At 39.6% G+C, this 12,413-nt stretch overlaps 1 protein-coding gene across 18 annotated transcripts in view; it reads left to right on the plus strand.

Moving 5' to 3' along the window:
* Snap91 (synaptosome associated protein 91) overlaps positions 1–12,413 on the plus strand; it is a 110,808-nt gene that overhangs the window by 55,789 nt on the left and 42,606 nt on the right. For all 18 annotated transcript variants that reach the window (XR_012909975.1, XR_012909978.1, XR_012909981.1 and 15 more), the window contains exons 9-10: positions 2,981–3,022; positions 9,691–9,761. Coding sequence is in view for 8 of the 18 variants with exons in the window: in XM_075965062.1 (XP_075821177.1) it covers positions 2,981–3,022; positions 9,691–9,761 (113 nt within the window). In the remaining 10 variants the exon portion in view is untranslated. The remainder of the gene's footprint in view (positions 1–2,980; positions 3,023–9,690; positions 9,762–12,413) is intronic.

A 12,413-nucleotide genomic window follows, 5' to 3' on the forward strand; every position in this document is an offset into this window, starting at 1 on the left:
TTGCTTCATTTCCCACTTGGACAGTGTGCAGTGTCTGCACATACCTCCCTGAACGACACTGGACAGTGTGCAGTGTGTGCACATACCTCCCTAAACGACACTGGACAGTGTGCAGTGTGTGCACATACCTCCCTGAAGGACACTGGACAGTGTGCAGTGTGTCCACATACCTCCCTAAAGGACACTGGACAGTGTGCAGTGTCTGCACATACCTCCCTGAACGACACTGGACAGTGTGCAGTGTGTGCACATACCTCCCTAAAGGACACTGGACAGTGTGCAGTGTGTGCACATACCTCCCTGAACGACACTGGACAGTGTGCAGTGTCTGCACATACCTCCCTACAGGGCACTGGACAGTGTGCAGTGTGTGCACATACCTCCCTAAACGACACAGGACAGTGTGCAGTGTGTGCACATACCTCCCTGAACGACACTGGACAGTGTGCAGTGTGTGCACATACCTCCCTGAACGACACTGGACAGTGTGCAGTGTGTGCACATACCTCCCTGAAGGACACTGGACAGTGTGCAGTGTCTGCACATACCTCCCTGAAGGACACTGGACAGTGTGCAGTGTGTCCACATACCTCCCTAAAGGACACTGGACAGTGTGCAGTGTGTGCACATACCTCCCTAAAGGACACTGGACAGTGTGCAGTGTGTGCACATATTTTCTAAAACACCAAACGAAATGGGCCCCAAGAACTTCAGGAGAAAAGAATTGCTGATGCAGATTCTTGTTGTTTATGTAAGTTTGTGTCCCTTTGTGCCTCATGTTAAAATGCCAGTGAAGAAGAGATACATAGAGAAGGTGTCAGTCTAAGAGTCTGTCTCTAAAAATGGAATAATAAATGTATTTTGTGAACATTTATAAGACTTTTTACGGAATGGACCCTAATTCTATAAAAGTATTTTACTAGAATAAGCACCTGAAGTTCGTTGGGATAACTATAATAATTTTCATTTTCTTTTATGTTTAAGTAGTGTTCCATACTGTTTGAATACACTGAAGATAGTATAGAATGATTTGGTTATGATCAGTCAATACAGAAAATTTTCAGTACATGTCCAGACCTTAGGTGTGTCCCCAGCAGCACTCATACATCACATGAGCTCCTCCTTGATGGCTAATCTGTAGTTAGAACCATTTTCCTGAGGAGTCTAAGGAAGGCTTTCATAACACCATTTTAAGATGTAACTGCAGCTGAGTGTACCTCAGCAATAGAGTGCAGTGTGGTTTGGGTGAGGCCCTGTGTTAGATTTCTGGTACCACAGATGCTAAGCAATAAACTAAGAATGCATATTGGCTGCTTAGAAAGTATAACTGAGCTGTCCAGCATACACGAAAGTCCCCAGCCTTCTGATAGAAATTGCTTGAAGAACAGAAAACTCACTATGTGTTAGGCTCTTCAACCTACTTAATTTATTTGAGCCCCAATTTTATTAATAAATAAATTACATAGTAAACTATAAACAAAATCAATTATAAAGTTATAGTCTAAGAATCAGAAGAAACTTTAATATTAGTTACTAAATGATCCATTAAGTAAATTATGAGACAAGGAAGTTCTGTGCAGTGCTTCTGAAAAGCAGGACATTCTCTACGCTAACATGGACACACCCCTAAGCTTAATGAACAATTAAGTACAATACAAAATAGAAAAGTGCAGAGAAAATGAAATCATGAAATTGTAGGAAGGTGGGCAGACTTGGAAAATACAATATTAAGTGAGGTGACCCGAACTGAGAAAGAAAAGAGACTGTGTGAATCCAGCCTGTATTACATACACATGTATGAATACATGAACAGTTCTAAGTGTCGGTATATAGTGTAAGAGAAGGTGACATTAGATGACAGAGAAGGGAAGAGTGCAGGCAAGGGGACACATGAGTCATTAAGGAGAATATAAAGCCAGTCAGTGTGTGTGTGTGTGAGTGTGTGTATGTGTGAGTGTGTGTGTGCGTGCGTGCATGCCTGCATGTGTGTGTGTATGTGTGAGTGTGTGTGTGAGTGTGTGCGTGTGAGTGTGTGTGTGTGTGAGTGTGTGTGTGTGTGTATGTGTCAGTGTGTATGTGTGTGTGTGTTGGATACGTGAATGAAGATATGATCGACGGTGAAGGTGTAAAATCCTAAGCCTAGCTCTGCTGCTGCTTTGGAATGGCCGTTCTGTGTGCAAGTTCCCTAGGGTGTTTAGTCTGGGACTGGGTGAAAAGAAAAATTAAGCCTAGTATACCTTATATGCTGCTATTGGTGGAGGAAAATGAAATACTTAATATTTCAAATTTCCTTGATTCTATATAAACTCTAGAAAAGTGGTTTTCAACCTTCTTAATGCTGTGATCCTTTAATACAGTTCCTTATGTTGTGGTCACCCATAACCATTAAGTTATTTCATAGCCACTTCATAACTGAAATTTTGAAACTGTTACTAATCATGTATAAATATCTGATATGTGACCCCCCCCACGAGGGGTCAAGACCCACAGGTTGAGAACTGCTGCTCTGGAAGACTGTCTAAGAAATTGGCAAAGTGATTCTGTCTGTGAAAGAGGATGGAAGCTATTCCCTGAGCAAAAGATTAAAATAAAATAACCTAAAATAACCATTCCCCAAGGACTCCGTGGACAGAATTATTTAAATTTGGTTTGAATGGTTTCATAATTTCTTGGCTTCTGTAAAACATACAGGGTACATTTAACATTCACGCCTCAGGATGTTTTCATATTTTTGTATTCTAGTAAAATTCTATAAACTTGTTATAACTAAGAGTTAGTTTAACTATATTAATGAGTTTATTACCTTATTATATTGAGTGGGAGACTATGCTTAAAGTAAGCTTGATACTCAGAGTAGTAACTGATTTACACCAAGAATAGGCTGTAGTTTTAACAAATCCAAGAGTGATTTTACATTAAATGCCAAAAAGTCATAAAAAACCCCAATTAGTAATTTTATTTGTTTTTTTTTAATCCACAGCAAGTTGGTATAGACAAAGGTGACATTCCGGATCTCACGCAGGTAAGTGTCTGGAGGGCCTACCTGTAGACAAGACATTGATAAGTAATAGGTTGCCACAAATGGGCATACTTTGTAAATATTTCATAGATTTTGAATTTTTTTTTTTTGGTTTTTCGAGACAGGGTTTCTCTGTGGTTTTGGAGCCTGTCCTGTAGACCAGGCTGGTCTCGAACTCACAGAGATCCGCCTGCCTCTGCCTCCCGAGTGCTGGGATTAAAGGCGAGCGCCACCACCGCCCGGCCATAGATTTTGAATTTAAGCAAGCCAGTTTTCTCAGAAATTATTCAACCTTACTAATTTTTTTCTAATTACTGATTATTTCTGGGGAGAAAAGGAAGATTTCCCTGCCCGTCAGCTGTCGCTTCTTTAAGGGCAAGGGAACATCCTAGTTGGGCTCATTGCTTCATGGCGTGAACCAGTGAGAGCAGTGACTGTGTCTGTGACAGGGCTCGGGGTCTCAGAAGTGACTTCTGGCCTTCAGAGCACGTGGCCGTTCTTTGCTGTCCTTGTTCTCTGCATGCACCTGGTCTGAGGGTGCATGTCCAGGTTTTGCATTTCCCCTCGCGCCCCTACGAAGATGAGGACTTCCTGTATAAATGCTCTCAGTGGTGCCAATAGAGGCATGATTTTTTTCTGGGCCCAGTTTTAAAATGACAGTGAGGTCTGGGCCTCCTTACCAGTCACATCAGCTATCACGTGTACGGCTCCCAGAAAGAGCAGATGCCAAGTTGAAAATGGTCTTCAGTATAATTGACAGGAGCGGGTGTGGTTCTAACACCCTGTGATGGTAAATTTCAGCCTCACACGTGCCTTTTACTAGAAGCAGTATTGTGGGGGTTCTTTTGGGGGGTAACCACCAGCACCCAGATTAATTACAAAAGCTTGGCCTTAGCTTAGGCTTGTTACCAACCAGCTCTTACAACTCAGATTAACCTGTTTCTATTCATCTACATTCTGCCACGTGGCTTTTCATTTCTCCTTCATTCTGTATGCCCGACTCCCCTCGTGTCTCTCTGACAGCTCTCTCAGGCACCTGCATTCTTCCTGAGTTCCTCTCTCTGCCCAGAAGTGCTGCCTAATCGCTCCTGCCTAGCTATCTGCCATTCAGCTCTTTATTAAACCAATCAGGTGCCTTAGGCAGGCAAGGTAAATCACTGAGACATCTTTACACAGTTTGCTCAAACATCCCGCAACACACACTGGTCATGAGTCACGTGAATGTTGTATCTTTTTTATCTTAGTCATTATATAGAAAAGAATGAAACCCCCTCTTGGTTTGAAAGGTTGTTTTAATTACTTGTGTGTATGTATGGAGCCTGCACATGTGCACCACATGCACATACGTGCAGGAGTCTACAGAGGCCAGAAGAGGGGGTCAGATGCCTTGAAATTGGAGCTAGAGTCAACTGTGAGTCACCATGTGCTAGGGACTGAACCAGGGTCTTCTACAAGATCAGCAAGTGCTCTTAACACTGAACCATCTCTCTAGTCCTATTCCCCACTTTTAAATAATATCATGTTATCTATTATTAATTTGCCAACTTTATAATTTCTTGAAATATTTGCATATTTAAAATAATATGTAAATACTACTTTTTACTGGAAATGAGGACAGTTGAAGATGAAGGCTTTCTCTTTTTATATTACTAAACTATAAAGTATCAGTAATTCTTACAAATTAAGCTCATTGAATAATTCAGAACATAATGGCAGTATATTCTTTAGTTAAGGGGAGACAGAACCCATGCATAAATGAAATATTAGTTAAAAAATTTCTGCTCCTTTTAGTGTTAGCTATTGAAGTGTATACCTAAATAAGGTGCTGATATTTTTGAGCATGGGTAAATATTAAATATGCATGAATTATGTTTTTAAGAATATTTTTGTTGAAGTAGATTTACTTTGTAACATCATAAGAAAATTGATGCTTTCATTTTTTCATTTATAGCAAAAAACTACATTGCATTTTTTTCCTAGCTATTCCAGATGAATAATACATGTTATAAAAGATGGGCATTACATGTTTAGTTCAATGAAGAGTTTTTAGAAATGGCAAGTTTTCTTTTACACTATACATAACCCTCACTGTGGGATAAATACAAACTAGCTATTTAGTTCAGGGGAGCCTGACAGGTAAGAACAAGCCCTCGCTGTCTCCTTTTGGGCAGTCTAGACACTATGAGAGAGCCAAGGGACTATATAAATACCTCTGTTGGTTTTCAATTTTGAAAATGATAGCAGATCATTGAAAGAAGGGGCCCATCCTTGGGTTTTATTTTTAATGATACCATAGTATTCATTGCAACTTATGTAATTGCTCAAGAAGTCTGCAGACACATTTAGAGTTGTACAGTATATGTGTCAGAACTTGGAAAGCCAACTTGACTCCTCTCCTGAGCCTAAGGTAGTCTATAATAGAGTCATTAGAATCCAGAATGTTCTGTCCTGTTTTCCTTATTGCTAAGAGCAGCATAAATACCAGTATAAATTACCACCCCATTAAAAACTCCTCTAGCTGAACTTTATGCACATTTAAATTTAAACAGGAGAGTGCTGCATGCTTCTGGAATTTCTTAATTAGTAGGTTGATTGTGTTTTCCTGGTGATTGTGAGCCACATACACATCTCCATAAATTATCTTTTAGAGCCCCTTCTGCAGGCTAAGGGGGATCTCACACTGAGCTACAGATTTAGGACCTCCCAGTCCCCCAACAGGACAGACAGGTTCAAGCTGAAATATGAGACTTTCTGAAGTGAAAACCTGTAGAGAGTGTTAAATCAGGATTAATCTAGAGATGAATCTGCGGTACAAGGTCGGTGTGACTCCATTAGCTCCTTTTAAATGAAGGTCTCATCACTGCCAGGCTCCTTCATAGCTTCTAGAGCTACTTCATCTAGCCACAGAGTCAACAAAAATGTCTTTCTGGAAAGAATTATATAAGGGCTGAAGGGGTGGCCTGGGTTAAGAGTGCCGGCCACTCTTGCAGAGGACCGAGTTCTTTCCCAGACCCAAGTCAAGGGGCTCACAGGGCCTATAACTCCAACCCCAAGGGATCCAGCATCCTCTTCTGACCTCTGTGTGTTGACCTCATGAACAAACTCACTCGACATGAATTATTTTTTCTTTTTTTTAATGAAATTAATTTTTTCATACAATATTTCTTATCAGTTTCCCCTCCCCTAACTCCTAGATATGTCCACCCTCCTCACCCACCCAAATTCATATCTTCTTTCTCTCTGTATTTTTAGAAAACGGGCAGGCAAACAAACCAGAATAAAGAAAGAAAAAACACAAACACATACACACACCAAATTAAAAAAAAAAACAAAAATGCAAAAACAAAATTGGAAGCCACAATATATAAGCAAAAGGCCAGTAAAACAACAAAAAAATGCCCAAGCAAAGCAATATAAGACAGAAAGTCTACAAAAATAACCACTGGGGTCATCTTGTGTTGGCATCTACTGCTGGGCATGAGGTTGATGTACCCAGGGAGACTCTATTGGAGAAAAACCAATTTTTCCTTTGCAAAGTAAATAGGAATTAAGTTGAAGAAATGATGGTGAGCTGACTTCCTTTTGAACTTAGAATAAAAGGGAATTAAAACTTCTCAAAAAAAAGGGGGAGCAAAGGGACTTAACACACATTCTCCACTTTAGTGGCGAACAGTAAACATGAGTGTGCATGAAGCATCAACACATTTAGATGATTCGTGACCATCAGTTACATTTCCAAAAGACACTTAAGGTAGTGATTTGAAGGAGAAGAGAGTATGATCTCCCAACTGGAATATTTCTCCTCAGCACTTAGAGTGGTTTCTGAGATCTAATCCAGATGTGAATTACCTTTATGTATTTTTAAACTTGGTTTTCATGTTTTACTACGTAAAGCATATAAATGGCAGATGAATGGTTTTTATTTTAAACTCTGGGCATCATGGAAGATGCCGAGATGAATCTATTTATGATTCATATTATCTTGAATGAATTTATTTCAACCAATAATTCTCACAATAGCATTTTCTCTTTGGAGTGTGTGCCCAAATTTTAAACTCCGTGTATGAAGAAACTCTTAGGGTTTGGTGCCCAGAGTTTTGGTTGACCTGAAAACTGCTGGCAGAGAGAAGTCTCATTTTATAGCGTATGCCATTGGTGATGCTCTGACACATTTGCTGTTACCTGTCAGCTGTCACGAGCCAGTTCCTGTTCGTTGACCTGTTCACTTGGCCATTTTTTCTGAAATGAGAAAGTAAAGATGCTACCGACTCTCAGTGTTCCCTTAAGTTTCTGTTACTGTGGCAGAGGCATTCTGAAAGTTTGCCTGATTGGAGGTTCAGGACGCCACCCGCCCTCCCAGAGGAGGCCATTTTTATGCGGTGCCTACTGTGTGAGGAGTTGGTCCTCCACCAGCAGGGAAAAGGGCATGCATCATGTGCTCCTGGACATTCCTATCAAAGGACTTTTTTTTTCCAGAGAAGAGCTTCTCTTGGATCACATGTCCTTATGAGAAATATAAACGTTAAGGCACTTTGAAAATCCCTAGGATAATAGGCTCAAGCTTAATTATATGTAGAGTAACTCCCTGGAGCAAGTCGGCTTGGGCATCATCCTGACACGTCTCAGCTGTTGTGATCTCTACTTCAGCATTCAGCTTTTTCAGTTATTAAAAATTTTCCCACCAGACCTGGTGGCACACACCTGCAGTCCAAGTACTCAAGAGGCAGAAGAAGGGAAATCTCTCTGAGTTCGAGGCCAGCCAGGTTCCATAGTAAGATCCTGTCTCCAAAAAGAAGGGCTGAGGAACAGAAATGTCCTCATGAATGAAGTTATAATCTGTCTTTCTGATGTTTTGTTTTAATCTCCATACTAACAGGCCGGAGACTGTGGGTCCTATGGAGTCTTTGCTAGCAGTGTTTTGTTCTGCGTTTTAAATTAATAGTGTTTGCTTTTCCTATATAAACTTCTTAATTTGCACTTAGCGAAAGAATCATACTGTGTTTACATTTCATTTCACATGTAGAGGACACGGGTCTTACGATAAAGAGAGATTCCGGGACTTGTTTCCCAACGTAATTTATATGAGAATAAAGAAAAATGGAGTTTGTTCTTAGGCCGCTTTGGTCCATCTTCACTGTCATCATTAACACCAATAGTTGAAAAGAATGTGAAGTTACCAGATAGAAGTTTATCTAAGAAGGTTTAGCTCGGTTATATTTTCTGCTTAAAGTTCCAATGCATATTTATTTAATGAGCATTTCCTTAAAATATATAATCTAATGTATAGAAGAAAATTTCCATAAACCATGTTAAAAATTCATTTTTTTAAACTTACAAAATTATTTATTCTCAGTGGACTTTGCTGGATGTTGTTGAATAAATCTGTCTTCACCTGAACTGTCTTTGAAATTCCATCTTGCATCATCTTAGAACCTTCTAGGTTCCTTGACGGCTTTTCACTCTGAAATCTAAGTTTGTTTGACAATGTTGATATGGGCATCCATTTCTGTCCCACTTTTGTAATTTAAATCAAGTCAATATGTTTATTTACATACTTTTAGATATAGTTATGATTTTACACTTAATTTGCATTTATAATCATATAATTACATATAATAATCACATAAATGTTAAAAAATTGAGTTTCTTATAAAAATGAAAATTAATATTAAATACCTAAACCTTGAAAATTAAAAAATTTTAATAAGAATCTGATTTAGTTATTAAGTATATTAGAATAAAGAATTATGTGAATTTCTTGCCAACTTTTTTGTGCTTTAGCAGTTAGCATGGTTAGTACAAATTTCTTCAAATTTAATTTCCCGTTGAAAAACAAACATCAGGTTATACCAATAGTTGTAGGCAGGTATTTTATCATACTGCTTTTTTTCTAGTTTGCACTAAAAGAAAAAGTATATATTCAATTTCTAATGCTTGAAGACTAGATTGGGCAAATATTTGTAGAAATCATTATCTCTCCCTTTGAATGTGCAATGAAATACCATTTTTATTGTCTGAAATTTGATTTATAGAAACACAAAGAATTTTTAAGGATTGAAATATATCAAATCTGTTGATATACACTATTCTATTTGCTGGTTACTTCAATATATATATATATATATATATATATGTTAAATACCTAAATAATTAGAAAATCTTAATTGCCACTCTGTATTAAAGTTATATTCTTTTTGCCACTTAACCCTCTTTTAAAAATGTGGTAATCATATTTCCTCATATTTCAACCAGGCATGCATAAATGAATTTTTAATGTATTTTCAAATTTCTATAAATTTATATTGGGCACATATGTTTTGGATTTGGGTGTAAATAAGTACCTTTCTCTATGGTTCTGTGTGAAGTGGTAGTAAACTCGATCTTAGTCCACCTAAGCAGTAACAGTAAACACCCATCCAGTAAACACCCTTCACTGAAACCCTGTGGTAATGTCATTGAGTATGCAGTGGAGGTAAGTCTATTTAAGGTGGACCTATCTGAGATACCACAGAATTTAAATACCTAAATATCAAAGGACCTGGGATGAAATCATCTCACACAGATGTGAAGATGCTTACATAGGCCTCCACCATACATGGTTACAGTGATGTTAAAGTGTGCTTGCTTTGAAAGAGAACAACACAGACATTTATTTTTATTTCTTATTGTAGGCTCCCAGCAGTCTTATGGAGACCCTTGAACAGCATCTAAATACCTTAGAAGGAAAGAAACCTGGAAACAAGTATGCATTGCTTGTATATTGTAAATAAGATGAAAAACACCAAGTGGTTCTTTATGAGAATGAGAGTTCCTAGGGGGACACCTCCTCCAGTGCAGCTTCAGGGTGTGCTTAGCTGCCAGTCTCCAGGGTTCCCTCGGGCACCCTACCCATCCTCTTCTATCAGGTGACACCTGACCTCAGCCTGTCTGCACTGATGCAGCCCAGTAATCAGTGGCTGACAGCAGGTTGGCTGGACCTGCCCTTGGAAGTCACTCTTGAAAACTAAGGCTGTTGTGGTTGGCTGTGACTAGAACAAGCAGAATTTCACAAGCGTCCTTGAGTACCGAGGCATTCCCAACTGCAGTGTGAGAAAAGAGAAGCCTTCGAGTGTGGTTTTCAGGGCCACGCTTCCTTGAGCGTCAGGCACACCATGCTGCTGATGCTTTACTCTAGAATCACCGTTCGGTAGCAGGAGCAGCAGGCAGGTGATGATTCATGCAGTTTTGCTGGTTCTGAGGACTTCCTGCTTGGGTACTTAGTTTTTGGCTGCTTTCTTCATTGTGTACAAAATAATGCCCAGGCTCCTGTCTTCCCCACCTCTGTAATGGACATCAGACTTGTCTATGCACAAAGCCTGCTCCTTTCCAGCCTTCATTCCTTGTTCCCACTGTATTTATTCAGCCTTGGCCCTGCCTGTCTCCTGGTGTAGATCCTGGGCCTCCTGGGAAGACCCTCTGCAACCCCGCCTATATATGAAGCCTTCCTTCCTTAGGCACGAGCTTCCCTGTATTGTGGCTTTTTATCCACATGGGTAATTCCAAGAGAATTTTGGTTCTAGATGCCAGGGACTGTTTTACACTTTATTATGGGAACAATGAAAGCAGGCCCCGCTCCACAGTCAGCTTGCAGTCTGACATTAGTGGTCCTAACTTCAGGTGGCATTCACTTGGCTCATCTGATAGCTCAGGAATTAGTTGTTGCACGGCTAACGGCTGGCCATAGATTTGGGCTTGTCTGTGTGTTTTTATTTTTGCCAATGACAGAGCTGTGAATATTTAACTCTTCTGTGATCCCTCCCTGGGCATCCTCTCAGAGCCTAGGCTTATGTCTTGATGTCACATATTTTGCCAATTATTTCATCAGCTGTGTTTTTCCTGCCAAATTATTTTAATATGGTTTTGTACATAGTGTCTGGTATAGTTTTAACTTTTCAGTAGGTAAGTTTTTTGGGCATATTCGTCCACATAGCCTCAGTGATGGATGACAAGACCTCTCTGGTTGTTTTTAGTCCAGGCTGCGGTCCAGTGTAACTGTGGTTGACAGATGTTGGTGTGAGACCACCACGTTACAATACACTGGGCCATTCTCTGTTGGGATAGTTGGGAAGCCAGATGAGTTGACTGGGACTTAGACAAATGGGTGCAGAGAGTTGAGAACTGTCCCTGCTCCAGTGGCTGAAGGACCTTGCCTATGCATGTTCCCTCAGTCTGTCTGTCCCTATTGAGTGCCTTATGTGTACTGCAGCTGCTCTCAAGCCTTTGCTCTCTCAGGCAGCACTGCCGACCTCACTATGTTTCTTACTGAAATGTCCAGTGCAGCCTACACCAGAGCCTTTTCCCCCCAACTACAGCCTCTTAAGCCTGCCTTTGACTCTGAACTTGCCTCTGTGTGGCCAATTTGAGGAAAATTTACCCATAGGCATTTTTAGAAATAGGAACTAAACTCCATATGTAGTTCATAGTCAAACTCATTCAGCTTAGAATAACTTTTCTTGCTTCTTTAAAATCACTTTATGCTTGCCAGATTCCTTTCAGTAATTGGCTGAAAACACATTTTAACCAGTCTTTTCTTGATCTGGTTTTAAGAAAGAACAAGGTATAATAGTTAACTCATTTCTCCTTTGTGTATTTGTGCTTCCATGGGAACTTAAGTGAAGGGTGAGTACTGTGCTAAGTGCCTTTGCATTTGGTAACCAAAACCACGTATTATTCTATATTTGGTATCTGAAAATTTGAAAATTGATTAGTGTCCATCTTCTGCACCTATGTTTCTGTTATGTAATTTTTTTTCTCCTAAGGTGTCTGGAAAGAATGGTTTTGCTTCCTTTGAGTCTTGTTGGATCATAATTAACAGTACCTCTTAGGTATTTAAGTAACTGTCTTTTAGGAAAGATATTTCATTATTTCATTTAATAAGTAAGTGAAAGATTGTCTTCCAGTACACTGTAGAAAGCCAAGGCAATTTTACAAGGAGCATAGATTGCTTGTTTGAGGTTATTTTTTTTGCCATCCCATAGCGATACAAAACTCTTCTAACCCCTTGTGTATGTATATGCCATTGCAAATGTCTGCTGTGATAAGCCTAAGCCAGGTGAGGTGGCAGACACCTTTAGTCCCAGCACTCCAGAGGCAGAGGCAAGCATATCTCTGAGTTCAAGAGCAAGTTCCAGGACTACAAAGAAACCCTGTCTTGAAAACAAAACAAAACAAAAAGACTGCTAGATTAGACACGAATGCCTTTCACTTTTAGTACCATGTCCACTGACAGGCATTAAATAATGTGGAATACTGTATGGCATAACTTTGTGTATTCTCTCCTTTATGATTCCATAGCACAGAAAACTGAATTTGATTTTATTTCTATTGTGGCATACTAAACTAAGTGTTGAACTGA

The sequence above is a fragment of the Microtus pennsylvanicus genome, chromosome 3 (assembly GCF_037038515.1).
Source record: "Microtus pennsylvanicus isolate mMicPen1 chromosome 3, mMicPen1.hap1, whole genome shotgun sequence".
Classification (NCBI taxonomy): Eukaryota; Metazoa; Chordata; class Mammalia; order Rodentia; family Cricetidae; genus Microtus; species Microtus pennsylvanicus.